Here is a 17,697-nt window from a genome sequence, read left to right as displayed (position 1 = left end):
GCTTTATTACAGTGGCCTAGAACTGAACCTGCAGTGTTTCCGCGGTCTGCCTGGGGTGCTTTTGTGACTTCGTCGTATTCATCATGCGGATATGCAGTCTGCTGGGGGCATTTAGACTGTTCTCCGTTTTTAAGTAGTCCCTTAAGGTGGTTGCAACTGTCCTTGGCTTCTTGGAAAGGAGTTCTGCAAAGGGTCAGCTTGAGAGATCATTGGAATAAAAGATGGCACTCCAAGTCCCCGGCCCAGCGTGGTGTTGACCAGTGTTGTTGGCAGTGCCGTCACACTAACTGTGCTTCTCATCCTGTGTAGGAAATAGCCCGCTTGTTGGCCCTGGAGGAGGCCACCCTGAGCACTGATCTGCAGCAGGGCTATGCCCTCAAAAGTCTCACAGGTAGAGGGAGCCTCCCTGCCCTTTTAGGGCACCCTGGGTATAGTTTGGGGACTGAACCTTAGTTCCTTGGGTGCTGAGGTTGACTCTCTTTCCTCGTGTGTTGACCCCACTGCACTTTTTTTTTTTTTAATTAATTTATTTATTTTATTGGCTGTGTTGGGTCTCCTTTTTGCTGTGTGCGGGCTTTCTTTAGTTGCAGTGAGTGGGGGCTACTCTTCGTTGTGATGCACGGGCTCCTCATTGCCGTGGCTTCTCTTGTTGCGGAGCACAGGCTCTAGGTGCATGGGCTTCAGTAGTTGCAGCACATGGGCTCAATAGTTGTGGCTCACGGGCTCTAAAGCGCAGGCTCAATAGTTGTGGCGCACGGGCTTTGTTGCTCCGCGGCATGTGGGATCTTCCTGGAGCAGGGATCAAACCCGTGTCCCCTGCATTGGCAGGCGGATTCTCAACCACTGCGCCACCTAGGAAGCCCCGACCCCACTGCACTTTTAAGCTCTGCATTTTTCTCCTCATGGATGGGTTTGCATCTTTGAGCACCTATTGGCTGTTGACCAGTTTACATCACTGAGCGTGTGGCCTCGCTTATGAGTTGCTCGTCATCTTTTGAAGACATGGACCTTCTCTGCTAAATTCTTATTCAGAACTCTTGTACCAGCGTATTCCTGTCCCCACAGGCCTCCTGTCCTCCTTCGTTGAGGTGGAGTCCATCAAAAGGCACTTTAAAAGCCGCTTGGTGGGTACCGTGCTGAATGGGTACCTGTGCTTGCGGAAGCTGGTGGTGCAGAGGACCAAGCTGATCGACGAGACGCAGGACATGCTGCTGGAGATGCTGGAGGACATGACCACAGGTAGCTCCACCTGCCGCCTGCAGCCCTGGCTCCCAGGGCCTTCCTGGCTCCACTTCCGTGCACTGGTCTGATCTCCCCCCGTGTTCCCCAGAGCCAGAGCTGGGGCAGCAAATATCCCCTCACACTCAGAGAAAGAAGGAGAAGAAATTTCTCTTGAGGCTGTCGGTTCTCAGGGTTGTAAAATTCCAGAGCTGGCCTCAGTCTATTTGGGCTTTTTTTTTTTTTTTTTTTTTTTTTTTTTTGGGCCACGGCGGATGGCTTGCGGGATCTTAGTTCCCCAACCAGGGATAGAACCCATGACCCCTGTGGTGGAGGCGCAGAGTCCTAACCACTGGACTGCCAGGGAATTCCCTATTGGGACTTTTTTATTGAGCTCATAGTGCAGAAAGAGGTCAAGAATTCTCAGCTTGGTATCTTTCATTGGTTCTGGAAGATTCTCAGCCATCATCTCTTCAGTTGCTTCTGCTCTGTTCTGTCTCCTTGTCCTTGTGGAACTCCCACTCTTGCTGTCGTCCGTGTCTCTTCCTCTCTCTTTTATTCTGTCCATCTCATTGTATCTTTATGCTGATTTTGGATGATGTCTTCTATCCTATCCCGTATCATTCAGTTCATTAATTTTTTCTTCACTCTGTGTTATCTGTTTAATCTACCCATTGAATTCTTGCAGTTCTGTATAGATCTTATAGTCTCTGGCATTTCCTATCCCCTTTATAATCTTTCAGCATAGCAAACTTATTTCTGAGTCTGGTAATTCTAAAATTTGAAATATTTATTGATCTAATTCTGTTTATTATTCTGCCTCTTGCTTATGGTGCCTTAAATCTTTTTTGCATTTTGTGATTTTTTTTTGACTGTAAGCTTGTGTTTTGAGGGTTTATCTGTGGAATTCTTCAGGACCCAAGTCAAAGATGGGTTTTTCTTGGAAAAAAAAGAGAGAGAAGGTTTGTAACTGTTTCTACAGGGCACAGCATCCCAGGGCTGCCTTCAACAAAGTTCTGAACTTAGGTTTTTCAGACCTCCTAGATAGTTTGAGCCACAAGCCCCTGTGAGGGGCAGCTTGTTATGAGTTCTCAGAGGAGAATTTTTTTCCCCCTTCTACTCAGTGCTGCATTTTAAGGGAAGACAATGTCCTTTCATTGATTTACTTGGGGAAAGGGAGAGTTATTTTTAGTTGACCCTTATACCAAGGATGTAGCTCTTTTGGGTACCAGACTTAAATGTATGTGTATAGGGGGGCGGTTCCTGCCAGACTCTCCACCTTGGCAGATTTGGGACTTTGTCTCTAGCTCTCAGATCCTGGCAGGTTGTGGAAACCAAAGCTCATGGCAAAAATTAGCCTCAGTGCTTTGCTAACCTCCCTGGGCTCCTGATTTTTCTTAATTTTTGGGTTGTGGCTTTCTTTGCTACTGTGGCAGTTCACTGATACGCTTTTAATTCAGTATTTAAAATTTTTTTTTTAATGCCAAAAGAAAATTCTTTATTGGAACTCTTCCTAAAAGCGATAAAGGGTTGCCTCTTTAACATGACAAAAAGGCTCTATTGAAAACCAAAAATCAAAATTACACTTAATGGAGAAACATGAATTATTTTTCTTTGAAGAGGAACATGACAAGGATGCATTATCAGCACTCTTTAACTTAGCTCTAAAAATTCTGATAGCTATTTGAGAAGAGAAAGATATACATAAGGAAAGGGAAGAAATAAAACTATCGTATTTTGTAAATGAGATGGAAATCACCTCAAAATTACTAGAGATAATAAGACATCAAAGAAACAAGATATCACAGTTAATTTAGGATAATTTTCATCTTTAAAATAGTATCTCTCTCACATTTGTCATTTCTTCCCATTTACACATTTCTTTGTTTATTCTTTAGTAAAACTTTATAATCTTATTCCTATAGGTCAAGCGTATTTCTTACTAAGTTTTTCACAGATACTTAAAAGTTTTTATTGCTATTGTGAATGGAATCTTTTTTTTGTCATTGAATTTACTTTCTTATTCTTAAATATTTTAAATACAGCATTTATTATATGTGCTGATGATAACATTTGAACTTATATGGAATTGTTTTTCACATCTGTTTTTCTTTCACTTACAAGCATCAGTTATTCCCAGTCACTAAGGATACAGGTGTGTCTTATGAATCTAGTGAAAAAGTCTTTAAGAAGGTGTAGAAGGGACTTCCCTGGTGGTCCAGTGGCTAAGACTCCGTGCTCGCAATGCAGAGGGCCTGAGCTTGATCCCTGGTCAGGGAACTAGATCCAGTATGCCACAGCTAAAAAAGATCTGAAAGATCCCACATGCCCCAACGAAGATCCTGCCTGCCCCAATCAAGACCCAGCTCAGCCAAATTAAAAAAAAACCAAAAGCAGGTGTAGAAGTTTATTTTTCTGGCTTTCATGTTGTTAAGCTGTTCCCATTTTTTCTATTATTCTTTTCCTCTTCTCATTTTCTTCTGTGTTATCTTGAACCAGATAAGTGCCTGGGAGGCATATTAAGGGATTTTAAATTATGATTTGGTTACAGAATTTTTACTCACTGTGACCTCCTATTTCAGGCAGTTGACAGGCAACTAATCTAAGGGTAGCGCATTGTTCTGGTTATATATTGCTATGTAACAAACCACCCCAAAACTTAGTGGCTTAAATACAGTGTATTCCTGTCACTCATGGTGCTGTGTTGACCAGCTTACCTAAGTGGTTCTTGCCCGGGATTTGCAGTCAAGTGGCGGTAAATCTAGAGCCTCACCTAGACTGGGCATCCAAGATGGCACACTTACGTGGCTGGCAGTTGCTGCTGGCTGTTGGACTACTGATGGCAGCTGGGTCCTGAGAGGGAGCATGCCAAGAATGAGCAAGTCCAAGAGGCCCATACAGAAGCCTCAAGGCGTCTTATGACCTGGCCTTAGAAGTCCCAGAGCATCGCTTCTGCCGCACTATTGGTCAGACACGTCGGTGAGGCTGGCCCTGGTTAGAGGGGAAGAGAGCTGGCTTCAATATTTTAAATTGTTTTTAAGTGGAGGAGTGGAAAGTAGGTCAGGGACATAGTCAGTTGTATTGCCAGACATGGAGGTCCTTCTGGTGCTATTTTCAGCTGCCATGCTGAGCTGGTTTATGACCTTGTCAACTGGACCCTTTTTCGAGAGTGTATTACTTGCTTATGTGACTGGAAGTTATCTCTTGGCTTCTAGAGGGCAATCTACCTGATCTTTCAGAATGAAACTGAAAACTATAACTTCCTCTTGATTTGACTGGAATGCAGTTCGGATTGTTATTTGACATTTTTGAGTACTTATTTTGGGCAAGAGGATGCAAGGTTGTAATTCCCAGAGGGAGCAAGATGTGGGCACAACTAACTGTGATGCTCTGTATTGGGTACTAAGACTTTCAAATGGAATGTGATCTGAGTGTAAGAATCCATCAGCTTCAAGTTTCCAATTGAAATACTGATATTGCCACGTAGGACATTTAATAAAGACTTCCTAGGCAGGGAGAATCTGTCAATGACGGAACTTCATTTAAAGTCTCAGCTTCTGTGTGTGAAGCTCTTTCCTAACTGACTTGGCCACATTGACTTCTGGCAGGCACAGAATCGGAAACCAAGGCCTTCATGGCTGTGTGCATTGAGACAGCCAAGCGCTACAGCCTGGGCGACTACCGGACTCCAGTCTTCATCTTTGAAAGGCTCTGCAGCATCATCTATCCCGTAAGCATAAGCAGCGGTGCGCCCCATGGCTCTCAGGGTGCCAGCGTGGGTCATTTCTCCATAAAGCCTCTTGGTGATTCATTACTGTCACGGGTAATCCTACCAGCGGTGGCCCGTTCAGTCAGTGTTTTAGGAAGCTCCACCACACGTAAAACAAAAGCAACCTCATAATTTTCCCATTCCTCATGATGGAAAAATCTAAAGACCTTGCTTGGTCTCATTTCCTAGATTCAGATTCTAAGTCAGCCTTCTTCTTTTTGAGCTATAGGTCTCACCTCCCATTGCCCACATCATGTTGTTTAGCAGTCAGCCTGCTGTGAAAAAAGCGACCCTGAGCTAGAGCACTAAGGAAATTTTCACTCTTTTCCTTCTTTCCCCACCCATGTTTTGTGCACACACACACACGTGTGTGTGTGTGTATTTGTTTCCATAGCCTGAGCTGTGTAGAAGCATGGTATGATCCAGAGATCCCCTCCTGCTATTGAGGAAGGGTGAAAAACACCACTGTCACCAGTTAATGACGAGAGATCATTGGGGTTGGGCGTGCCTGAGTATCGTAAAATAAAGAGAAAACCCTTTCCTTGACTGGAGAGTCACCAGTGACAAAGTCATCTGGCCCCAGATTGGTTAGCATCGTGTGAGACAAGCAGGAGGAGAGCCCTCTCTCCCCTCATGTCAGTAATCCAGCTCCCATGGGTCACTCCTCATCTGCTTATTTTGTTAAGCTTTCTCTTTGAATCCACCCTTGAGTTTCAGAGAAGATGCTTGATATTTAAGGCTATTCGAATATATCTGGAGTTTTTGAATCACCTCTGAGCTTCCTATTCTTTATATTCTTAAATATGTAAGGGGCTGGATGAGTTTGGTGTGTTTCCCTCAGATTGTCCGTGAATGAGGTAGCATGGCATAAATCTAAAAGGTCTCTGCCATCCCTCTGCACATACATTTATGCCATCCCTTCTGCTGCTTCCTTCTCTCTGTCCTTTAGGAGGAGAATGAAGTCACTGAGTTCTTTGTGACCCTGGAGAAGGATCCCCAACAAGAAGACTTCTTACAGGGCAGGATGCCTGGGAACCCGTACAGCAGCAACGAGCCCGGCATCGGGCCACTCATGAGGGACATAAAGAACAAGATTTGCCAGGACTGTGACTTGGTGGCTCTCCTGGAGGATGACAGTGGGATGGAGGTAACAGGCCTAGGACACCGCTGTCATGGTTAAGGTTCCTCTTCCTCAGGAGCTGATTAACCCTGGGCATCTGTAAGCACAGGCTAGGGATTTCCACCTACCTACCTGCCTCACCTGGCGTTCGGGGTAATTATCTGTAAAGGGCTCTGCCCGCTGCCACCTGGCACGTGGTAATAAGCAAATGGTTGGTGGCTGTGGCTTGTCATGGCACAGGCTTTTATTGTTCCTGTTGCCATGGCAGGGGCTTCCCAGGGATTCCGAGTTCATTAAGCTCCCTGCATCCGGGTGCTGTAGCCCCTGTGCAGATCTGGCCCTGTATCTGGTACCTTCTGGCAGACAGAACTAGGGTCTGGCATTAGCATGTACATGATGAAAAGCATATTGGGTGACATAGAGAAAACTGCTCATTTTGGTGCTGAGCTGAAGTGGATTCAGGACAGGAGACGGTCCTCTGCAGGGTTTTTACCTGGAGCCCGTGGTTTGGGTTTAGGCTGTTTGTAGCCCCTGAAGTTGTGCCCAGAGTGCTGCATGTGTGCGCACGTGTGCACGTTTCAGAGGGAGAGTCGGTGGGTCCTTGATGCACAGACATTATTCTGTAAAGCACCCTTTGATCTTGAAATTTACTCGCCTCACAATTATTTACAAATAACAGCCTCATCTTTTCTGTTCAGCTTCTAGTGAACAATAAAATCATCAGTCTGGACCTTCCTGTGGCTGAGGTGTACAAGAAGGTCTGGTGTACCACAAATGAGGTATGTGCCTATTTTCTGGCTTGGAGGTGTGCTTTGACTTGCAGGCTTGTACTAGGAAGAGCCGTTGTTAATTGCCAGTTGCCCAGTTCGTAGCAGCATGTAAGGACCTTTACTTCCCCTGTCGGTGTTTGTGTGGAGAAAACCGGTCACCTTGCCCTCCTTGTGAGGCAGCTGACTGGTGGAGGGAGGAGAGCTTCAGGAGGGGGTGAGCATTTTCCGGCTGCGCCGCTGGGCTGGGCACAGTCTGAGGAAGCCCGGCGACGGGGAGTGCTTGCTGTCAAGAGTGGGCACCTCTTGACTGAGATTCTCAGCTTTTATGGGCTTGCTCACTTTTCAGAACATTTTCCAGTGCTGTGTTGAGGAGCGTAGTTTTTATTTTACTAGTTGGGAAGTTGAGACTTAAAAAGGCAGTTGTTCTGAAGGAGTGGAAAAGGGAGAGGAAGGAAGCGCGGCGCTCTGATGCTTTTGTACTAGATAGCACCACCTCAGTGCTATTTGTCTGCTCATAAAAGTCAAATACTCCACTTCCCTCCTCCCTCCTCTTTTATTAATCTCTCTCCTTTGTTCCTTCCTTTCCTGTCTCCCTGTCTCCTTCCTCTCCATTTCTCTCTCTCCCTTTCCTTCCCATTTCTTCTCTCTGTTAGGGAGATTTTTAGTAAATGAATCAACTAAGTAATTGTATTACAGCAAACTAGTGTACCAGTGAAACACAGTGAACTTCTCTATGCTTAGTCCCAAATATTTCTGTAGAGTTTAAGAAACTAAATTGGTAGTGTACTGTTAGTACGTTTTGGCCTTCAACTTGTTATATAGTTTTGCTTCTCTCTTTTGTGTTCTCCCACTGTGCTGGGAACCCTGGTCAGTGTTTGTTGTTGGTCTGCTGCCAGTTGCATAGATACAGCACTGTTGGCAGAGGGACACACAGAAGACTACTCCATCCATTGCATCTTGTCACTGACATCTTAGCATCAAAACAAAACGATAGGGCTTCCTAGGTGGCGCAGTGGTTAAGAATCCGCCTGCCAATGCAGGAAACACGGGTTCGATCCCTGCTCCAGGAAGATCCCATATGCTACGGAGCAGCTAAGCCCTTGCACCACAACTATTGAGCCTGCACTTTAGAGCCCGTGAGCCACAACTATTGAGCCCATGTGCCGCAACTACTGAAGCCCATGCGCCTACAGCCCATGCTCCTCAACAAGAGAAGCCACGGCAATGAGAAGCCTGCGCACCACAACGAAGAGTAGCCCCCACTCACCACAACTAAAAGAAAGCCCGTGCACAGCAAAAAAGACCCAACACAGCCAATTAAATAAACAAATTTATTTAAAAAAAACACACACACACAAAAACAGAATGATACAGATGCACCTAGAAAATTTAGACCAAGCTTCTTTGGGCCCTCTTGTAAATGGTGGTATGGAATCCAAAGAATACACATAATCACCCTCCTCTTTTGAACCAGGAGGCAAGAAGTTGGGGATCATTTGTCCCTCATATTAATGTGCTTACCCACCAAGAGGTTCTTTTGGCAAAATCCAGAGTTTGTGGCAGCTTTTTTATCTGGGCCTTCAGCAAGTTCCTTTTTATATCACCCCCCATTTCCCTGATGAACAGCCCATCTCTTCAGCTACAGACAAGGGTCTGTTTTCTGTGTGTCTCTCTTTCTGTCCGTGGCCTATGGCAGTCCCCTCTCTTAGTTTCCACTGGGCTTCCACAGCTGGAAACGCTCTGGGGTCTGGCTGGACAGGTTCTCCCTCCAGGGTTTCCTCTCCTGAAGCTGAGCATGGCTTAGAGGCAGGCAGCTTGAATTAGTGTGGTACCTGCTCTCCCACTTAGTTTCCTGGAATGTGACTTCAGGCCCCCGTTTCTCACTTCCAAAATGAGGAGAATACTATATGCGCTAGAGTGCCTAGGCCAGTGCCTGACGGAGAGTGAAGTCTCATGGTCCTCCAGTTGAGGAAAGTTGCTGGAATCTTCTAATTTACGAGACTAAGTTGACCTCAGGTGTATTCTGTTTCCTTGCTTTTGATTCCTGAGACTTGAATCGAAGCCCTTTGATCTAATCGACTTCCCTCATCCTGATTTTTTGAGCAGTGGTCCCTATTGGTTATAGAGACTTTATACTCCTGAAGGAGGCACAGGCTTGGAAATAGAACCAGGCTTATCGCTATATAACTTTGGACAAGCTATATAAAAGGATAGTTAATATAAAATGCCTAATTAGCATAGGACTTAGCACAGAGTAAAACAATAAATACTAGTTGTTATAGTTATTACATAGTTTTAATGAAACTAAATGAGGTAGTGTGTATAAAATGGTTCACACAATACCTGGCCTGTAGTAGACCCTACGTAAAATGAGCTTCCTTTCCCCTAAGTGAATTGCAGTGCATTTGGATTCTACATTTTGTGGTTAAGACTCTGTAGAGGAATAGAAGTTGTCCACACCGCTGAAGCACCAAGAAAGACTGGGTGTCGAGTCCTTTGCGTTTTCTGGGCCCGTTTACAAGTAGGTTTCTCCAACTTTCTCTGCTTAGGGAGAGCCCATGAGGATTGTTTATCGGATGCGGGGGCTGCTGGGAGATGCCACCGAGGAGTTTATTGAGTCCTTGGACTCCACCACAGGTATGGCCCTTTTCATAGACACCGCCACACGTTGGATGTGAGGTTTGGGACCAACGAGCAATTCACGTCCTGGGACTTAGGGGTATTCCAGGCAAATACTCTCTTGTCATTCTGTTCGGAATTGAGGGGAGATTACTTCTCTGACCGAGGAAGAATACAGTTATCGATGGCTTCTTTCAGATACCTCTGGGGGTGGGGGGTGGGGGAACTTGGGGGGAAAATGCAATTAGCAACAATCAAGTTCAGGTTTATTTATTTAGGTTTTTTTTTCCATTGGTGGTGGTAGTGTTTATATTTTCACATATTTGAGTAAATAATTTTAATTGACTTTAAACTTTTAAAAAAAGCTACTTAGGAGTGAGACAGTATAGGTTAATATCCAATACTGACCGCTTTTATTGGCTACGTCCTTTATTGGAGACACGGAAAAGGGAAGCAGCCCTCGGCCTGGAAGAGGGCTGTGCTTTAGCCCTGTCTTCACCTCCTTTTTTGTTTGGCTTTCCTTTCCTCCCAGATGAAGAAGAAGATGAGGAAGAAGTATATAAGATGGCTGGTGTGATGGCCCAGTGTGGGGGCCTGGAGTGCATGCTTAACAGACTGGCAGGGATCAAAGATTTCAAGCAGGGACGCCACCTCCTAACAGTGAGTTGGAGACAGCAAGGTGGGACCAGCCCTTCTGCTTTGGGAGAGGCCCCTGTGGTCAGAAGCTTGTGGCCACAAGGGGGCAGCATGGTGCCATGGACCTGTGCCAGCCAGTGAAGGACCTGGCAGCTCCCTTGGCCCTTTGTAGTTCAGGCTCCCTCGCCCACTCCCCTCTGCCCGCCCACTCCTCCTGAAAAACCAGTGTGATAGCAAGCCTTCTGCTGTATTTCTGTAGTCAGGGTCTAACCCAAGGTCTAATTGTCTTTCCCCAAAAAACTGCACTTGTGTCTGTTATTATTATTATTATTACTTTTTAAATGGATTTTGTAAGTAATTCTTTAATTTTTTGTAGAATTTTGCTTGGTTATTCATCCAGCTGTCTCATTAGTGAGGAGTAGAGGATTCTAAAGATAGCAGACATGTTATACTATTATTTTCCACCTCCAGGGGACATGAGAACATGTATTATTATACCCATGTTTTAAATGACCTATGTGGTTCTGAGCTGCCACGGGCCATGTGCTTTGGGATCTTTCTGTTTACTGTTAGTTCAGAGTCTGAGTTAGTATTGGCATTTCCCCCAAGACAACAGAGCACCCCCTATTCCGCTAGGAATTGGTGTCACTGCTATAGTTTTAGAGGTGGAAGCGATACACTCAGCCCGTGGGAGCTATCGCTGGAGAGCACTGCTGTTTAAATGCCAGCCTGAGAGGAGATCCCAGCCACCTTATTGTGTCTCCTGAAGGAAACTTCACTGTCCTCTGTATTTCAGGAGGAGTATCTGCCGATTGTACACGATCCCTCTTGGACATTTCTTTCCTGCTTGTCCCCATGTCTTCACTCTCAGATGGTCTCATGGGTTTTGACTGGCTTTTCTTGTCAGGTGCTGCTGAAGTTATTCAGTTACTGCGTGAAGGTGAAAGTCAACCGGCAACAGCTGGTCAAGCTGGAAATGAACACTTTGAATGTCATGCTGGGGACTCTCAACCTGGTAAAGAGTGTGGGCTGCAGAAGGCAAAGGATGAGCTCGGTGGGGGAGGTCCTGGGTGGGGGAAAGACATCTCCCTTCGGGGCTCAGGTGACATGGACTTGTGGCCTTTTCAAGCCCTTCATCTGTCTAACTGTTGAGCACAGAGGCTTGAATTATTCAAGCCGCCCCTTATCCTCCTGTTGGCTCACCCCATGCTGCTGCCACGACACCCAAGAGCTTTGCTGATTCTTTCCTGAAGTCAGATCAGAAGCAAGAGGAAGTTAGTCCCTCCTCCTGTCCATACTGCACCCCAGTGGGAAAGTAGTGCCACTCACCTCCGGGCAACCAGAAGGAAACTGAAACATCGTTTCCACCCTCCTCAAAAACCCACATGCTCTCTCTCCACATGCGCGCGCGCGCGCGCGCGCGCACACACACACACACACACACACACACACACACACACACACACACAGAATATCTGGAACTTAAGGCCACGAAGAACATCTTTGAGGAGCAGACCCCGTGAGCAATGAGTGGTTGTGGTCTTATCCCCAGAGTGACTGGGCCTCCTTCTCCTGCAGGCCCTGGTAGCCGAGCAAGAAAGCAAGGACAGTGGTGGTGCAGCTGTGGCCGAGCAGGTGCTCAGCATTATGGAGATCATTCTGGATGAGTCCAACGCTGAGCCCCTGAGTGAGGACAAGGTGAGTGAGGGCCGGCTTGTCCATCCGCAGACGTCGTCTCATTGCCAGCACCTTGCTTGTTTGTGTCTAGCTGTGTCAGCCAGGAATGATTGAACCTGCTCAGCTCAGGGATGGCAGGGCTCAACTAACAGTGACATCATTACATCGAAGCCTAAAATCTGGATTTAGAAGAAACAAAGCTGGCTGTTCCAGCTGATAGACAGGGGCCTTAGTTCAACCCCTCATTTCACAGTTGAGGAAACCCCAAGCTCAGAGAAATGAAGGGACCTGTTCGATATCATATGGTTGGTTATTGTATAGTTGGAGGCCTAGAACTCAGCTCTCCACTCCCAGTTCAGTTTCTCTCCACTTAGCACGCCCCTGCATTCCTCTGTTGGTGGTGGTGCTGATGTTTTGGCTAGGGATGTGACCAAAAGAATACCAGGCAGCCTAGTCTCCTGGGGGAGGGGAAGATTGTGCTGGTATATTTTGATCACCTGCGACTATTAACAGAGCCACTGCAGAAACTTAGACGCTAATTTATGAGGTGGAACTCACACTGTTGCTTATTCCCCGGGAAGTGCCGCGATGCTGTTCTTCTAGGGTTACTTCTGATGGCTCTGATGGAAGTGGATGACCTTTAAGGGCTATGTGTTGGCTGCAGCAGAAGTCCCGACCTTATTAATGGGCCTTCCATCCTCCCTCTTATTGCAGGGCAACCTCCTCCTGACGGGTGACAAAGATCAACTCGTGATGCTCTTGGACCAGATCAACAGCACCTTTGTTCGCTCCAACCCCAGTGTGCTCCAGGGCCTGCTTCGCATCATCCCATACCTTTCCTTCGGGGAGGTGGAGAAAATGCAGATCTTGGTGGAGCGGTTCAAACCGTACTGCAGCTTTGATAAGTATGTTGTGTAGGTTTCAGGCAGCCGAACGAGCATCCCTGTGAAAACCCTGAATACTTCTGTGAGACTAAGGAAGAATCACCTGGGTTTTTCTTAGATTTTTGTGTGCCAGTCTGGCCTTGAAGGGGCTTGGTCTAACTGGGGAGGCAAAATATAAAATACATTGTGTTAATATAGCAGTTGGTGAGGCACAGAAAGTGAAGAGGTTGGTGACATGGGAAGGGGATATGACAAGATGGAGGGAGTCGCGTGTGCAAAAGCATGAAAATGCACGAGAGGGTTGGGGGGGCTGGGAAGTGTGGCAGGCGCAGATGATCCTGCAGGCCGTTGAAGGTTGTCACCCATGAGGACGCGATCAGCTTTTGTTGCTCCTTTCACGCTGGCGGGGTCTTTGCTCTCTCCTCCCAGGTACGACGAGGATCACAGTGGCGATGATAAGGTTTTCCTGGACTGCTTCTGCAAAATCGCAGCCGGCATCAAGAACAACAGCAACGGGCATCAGCTGAAGGATCTGATTCTCCAGAAGGGAATCACCCAGAGTGCACTTGACTATATGGAAAAGCACATTCCCAGTGCCAAGAAGTAAGCGGCACCTCTTTCAGAGGGGCTGCTTTCCTTCCCCTCTTCCTGGTTCCTTTTCTCCTTCATCATCTTGGCATTCCTCTGCCTTCCTTGGGGTCTGTCTCCCCTTCTGAAAACTAGCAAGGTGGCCATGCAGCCCTTGGGGCTCTAGGAAAGGATGGCAGTTTGTTGGTTTCTGTTTCGAGGACTCACTTCTATCTGGTTTCTCAGCTGAGCTGGGTGGTCCTTTGTGATTCTTCATGGTATGCTTGGAGGGTCACGTGTAGACAAGCCAGAAATAACAGCTGGTTTCTAGGTGGCCTTTGCTTCTCTGGTCTGCTCGTAAGCCTTTCTTTGCTTTGCAGTTTGGATGCTGACATCTGGAAAAAGTTTTTGTCTCGCCCGGCCCTGCCGTTCATCTTGAGGCTCCTTCGGGGGCTGGCCATCCAGCACCCTGCCACCCAGGTGAGTAACCAGCGTACACATGGCCTCATTCTGGAGCAGGACACGTCGTGTGAGGGAACCACAGCCTCTCTTCTCATCTCCCACGACGGAGTAAATGTAACCACCTTGATTAGCCTCGAGACAGGAGTTGCCCTAATATAAGGCTCCCAGGGTAGAAGGACTCTCAGGAATCACCTGGTGCATCTGTGTGTGGAGAGGATTAAGTTACATTTGTGATTTCCTCATTCAGCTCATTCTCACATGGGGCTTCATTACCTCACGGCTCAGCTGAGCAGCGGTTGTGAGGGTGTGGCTGGCCAGAGCGCAAAAGAGTTTTGATGTCTGGCCATAGTCCCTGGGGTATCTGAGTGCTGTCACTACCATTTTCTGCTCTGTCCCAGGCAGCCGAAAACTTGGTTTCTCAGGGAGGCCCGCCCTGTCCGCTGTGCTGCCCGTTCCCGGTGTTCACTGGGCTGAGGTATCTGTTACCCTCACAAACCCTAATTGGCCTAGACAGCTGGCCAGTCTGAATTTGTTTTTTGAATTAAAATTTTTACTTTGAGATAATTGTAGACTCACACGCAATTGTTAAGAATAATACAGAGACATTGTATGTACCCATTATTTAGTTTCTCTCAGTGGGAACATCTTGCAAAACTATAGTAAATTATCACAGCTAGGATATTGACATCCATGCAGTCAAGATTTGGGACCATTTCATCACCACAGGGATCCCTCTTATCCTTTTATAGGCACATCCACCTCCCTGGCAGCCACTGATCTGCTCTCCATCTCTGATTTTGTCCTGTCGAGAATGTTATGTACTGAATGGGATCATACAGCAGTAACCTTTGGGGATCGACCTTTTGCACTCAGCAGAATTGTTAGCGGTTCCTCCTGGTTGTCGTGTGTATGAGTGGTGCGTTCCTTCTTATTGCCGAGTAGTGTCCACGGTGGGGGATGCACCACGGCCTGTTTAACCATCACCCGTTAAAGAGCATCTGGATTGTTGCCATTTTGAGGCTGTTACGAATAAAACTGCTGTGAATGTTCACGTGCAGGTTTTTGCGTGAACAAGTTTTCGTTTCTCTGGGGTAAATGCCCAGCTACACAAGCAGTTACTGGCTTGCGTAGTAGTTGCATTATTTTGTTTTACAAGAAGTTGCCAAGCCGTTTTCTAGAGGGGCTGTGCTACTTTACATGCCTGTTGGCAGAGTGCGCCTGGTCCACTTCATCGGTGTCCTCGCCAGCGCCCGGTGGTGTCACTGTTTTTGTTTCAGCCATGCTGACAGATATGGAGTGAGGTCTCGTAGTTTTAATTTGTTTTCTCTAATGGCCGATGACACTCACTGCACATCTTTTCATGTCTTTCATCTGTCTGTCTCCTTCAGTGAAACGTATGTCCATATTTGTTGCCCATTCTCTAATGGTGGTGTTTGTTTTTTCAGATTGGAGTTTTGAGAGTCTTTAGGGCTGCATTTTTTTGTTGTCATTTAGAGTGGTCTATCTTGAGTATAGTTCCACATTCTCATTTAGTAATCTATTCTGATAACTCACTATAAAAATGTGGTTAATTGGTTACAGTAAGGGTTCTTCAATATGTCTTACTCAGGTAACTAGTTCTCATCCTTTGTTCAGTTCAGTGGAAATACTCATAATTACTACGTCTTTATCCTACATAAGAGTTTTCACTTATTGTTTGCCCCTTCCTTGTAGCATCTTTATTTTGAATGTGGCTAAATCCAGGGACAGAATTGTGATTTGTTCAGTGGTAACACATTTACCTGAGAAATCTGGTCAGTGGGTCCCAAGCTTATTTTTAGTTACTAAATTGAATTCTTTTTTTTAAAATAAGGCTTCATCTAGTTAGATACTTGGCATTCATACTTCTGACCATTCACTTCTCTTTCAGCATGTGTTTGTGTAGCGCCTGTCATGTATCTGTGCTGTGCTAGGCTGAGGCAACATTGGAGAACAAGACAGCCACAGTGTGTGCCCTCTGGGCGCTTACTGTCTGGTGGAAGATAGACCTGAGAGCAGGGGCTAAATGCAGTGTGGAAGGGGTCAAAGGAAGGGGGATTTTTAAGGGGAGAATAAGGCGCCTGTAAGGGGCTCAGAGGCGAGAGAGCTTCAGGCATTCCAGGAATTGAAAGCAGTTGCATTGGACGTGAGACATGGCAGGAGCTGGCACTGGAGACGTACGCATGGGTCCCCATCACATTCCCCACGGAGGGGAGTGGGGATTGTCTCCTGAGGGTGGTGCCCCTGGCTGTACCCTAGAGGATGGATTGGATGGAGGTGACAGGAGGTGGCAAGAATGGTAGGCAGGCTTTTCTCGGGGTCTAGGTGAGCGGCCATGGCGGCTGAACTCCAGTTAGTGAGGTGGACAGCGAGTGGATTCCACAGAGATCTGGGAGGTGGATTAAATGGGATTGGGAGATTGGTTGCACATGGAGAGTGAGGAAGCTGCGTGAATTAAGAACTCTGCTCCGTGTCTGGACTGAGTGACGGGGAGTGGTGGTACCATTGAAGGAGGTGGAGAACTAGGAGGTTCGGGAGTGAGTGAGGGGAGCCGAGTGTTGAACTAGGGGACCCGTGGAACGGGCAGTAGGCAGTGGAACTGCGAGTTCAGTGCTGAGGCGCATGAGACGTGAGATACCCTGTGATTTCACTGACGTATGAAGTGGACGTGTAGCTGCTGTGAAAATGGGTTTATGAGCTAGTGAGTGACGTGAGTTGAGTGCTGAGCTTTCACGTTGCACGTTGGCTTTGTTGTTTTCAGTTTCTTGTCAACTGTGTAGTAGTTGGCGTCAGCTCACCTGAGATGGGGTGGTGCGGGTTTCTCAGTGAGCTCCCCTGGAGAGCTTCTGCAGCCTTCCCTGCCTTCAGTGTTGTGCTGTTCTCTCAGCCCTGTTAATAGCATGGAGCTGTCGCCTAGCAGCTGCCAGCATTTTTAAGCACAGGGGTTTTTTGTTTACATCTGTTTCTTTTTAAAGTGTTTCTTTCCCCACTCCCACATGTGGTTGTATGTCTGGAACCCCCTAGGCTGAGAAAACTCCTGTACTCCTGGGCTTGGTGGGCCCAGGCAGCCCCAGATGAGGAACTTAGCACAGCCCCATGAATGTCAAGGGCTTTCTCAACTTGGTGTAGTCTCTGGGCTCACCCCGAGGCTTTGTCAGGTGCTGCTTCTCCAGGGAGTCTTATCTGAGCGCCTTTCACTTTCACTGTGCTGGTGCTCTACGTGTGTTATCTGGTTTAATCATCACAGTGACCCTGGCCCGCCCCCATTTTATAGACGGGGGTGCTAAGACTGAAGAGTGTGATGACTACTCAGGGTGGTGGCAGAGCCTCACCTCCTCCATTTGTCCGAATCCCTTGAAGTGTAAAATCAAAGGATCTGATTGAAACCAAGCAGATGACGTGAGATTGTGCACATTCTGTTTATTTTTTAAACCTTTAAGCTCATGAGAAGAACACTCGCCTGCATAATCGGAGGCCTTCATCTCTCTGGTCCCTTCTTGGCAGGTTCTCATTGGAACCGACTCCATCACAAACCTGCATAAACTGGAGCAGGTGTCCAGCGATGAGGGCATTGGGACGCTGGCAGAGAACCTGCTGGAGGCGCTGCGGGAGCACCCCGACGTAAACAAGAAGATAGACGCGGCCCGCAGGGAGACCCGGGCCGAGAAGAAGCGCATGGCCATGGCCATGAGGCAGAAGGCTCTGGGCACGCTGGGCATGACGGTAGAGCCACGCCGGGTCCCTGCGTCCTTGCCCACCCTGGGGCACAGTCATTTGTGCTCTGGCGTTGGGGGTGGTGAAGGTGAAGGCTGGGGGGTGGGGCTCGGCGTGCTAGGCACCGTGCTACATGCTTCACCTTCTTTCACCTTCCCGACAGCCCTTAGATATGTGACTGTCATGGTTCTGCTCTGTAGATGAGATTCAGAGATTAAATGACTTAACTAGTTCCCAGAAACA

The 17,697-nt window shown here is 47.2% G+C and overlaps 1 protein-coding gene across 4 annotated transcripts in view; it reads left to right on the top strand.

Annotated features, from left to right (window-relative positions):
* UBR4 (ubiquitin protein ligase E3 component n-recognin 4) overlaps positions 1 to 17,697 on the top strand; it is a 129,428-nt gene that overhangs the window by 98,120 nt on the left and 13,611 nt on the right. For all 4 annotated transcript variants that reach the window (XM_057698006.1, XM_057698007.1, XM_057698008.1 and 1 more), the window contains 13 exons: positions 310 to 391; positions 1,066 to 1,239; positions 4,827 to 4,948; positions 5,937 to 6,134; positions 6,806 to 6,886; positions 9,427 to 9,514; positions 10,029 to 10,156; positions 11,040 to 11,147; positions 11,711 to 11,830; positions 12,524 to 12,714; positions 13,123 to 13,296; positions 13,641 to 13,740; positions 17,245 to 17,463. In XM_057698006.1, coding sequence (XP_057553989.1) covers positions 310 to 391; positions 1,066 to 1,239; positions 4,827 to 4,948; positions 5,937 to 6,134; positions 6,806 to 6,886; positions 9,427 to 9,514; positions 10,029 to 10,156; positions 11,040 to 11,147; positions 11,711 to 11,830; positions 12,524 to 12,714; positions 13,123 to 13,296; positions 13,641 to 13,740; positions 17,245 to 17,463 — 1,785 coding nt within the window. The remainder of the gene's footprint in view (positions 1 to 309; positions 392 to 1,065; positions 1,240 to 4,826; positions 4,949 to 5,936; positions 6,135 to 6,805; positions 6,887 to 9,426; positions 9,515 to 10,028; positions 10,157 to 11,039; positions 11,148 to 11,710; positions 11,831 to 12,523; positions 12,715 to 13,122; positions 13,297 to 13,640; positions 13,741 to 17,244; positions 17,464 to 17,697) is intronic.

This window comes from Hippopotamus amphibius, chromosome 1 (assembly GCF_030028045.1).
Source record: "Hippopotamus amphibius kiboko isolate mHipAmp2 chromosome 1, mHipAmp2.hap2, whole genome shotgun sequence".
Taxonomy (NCBI): Eukaryota; Metazoa; Chordata; class Mammalia; order Artiodactyla; family Hippopotamidae; genus Hippopotamus; species Hippopotamus amphibius.
The sequence above is the reverse complement of the archived record's forward strand: the minus strand, read 5'-3'. Positions and strand labels throughout refer to the sequence as shown.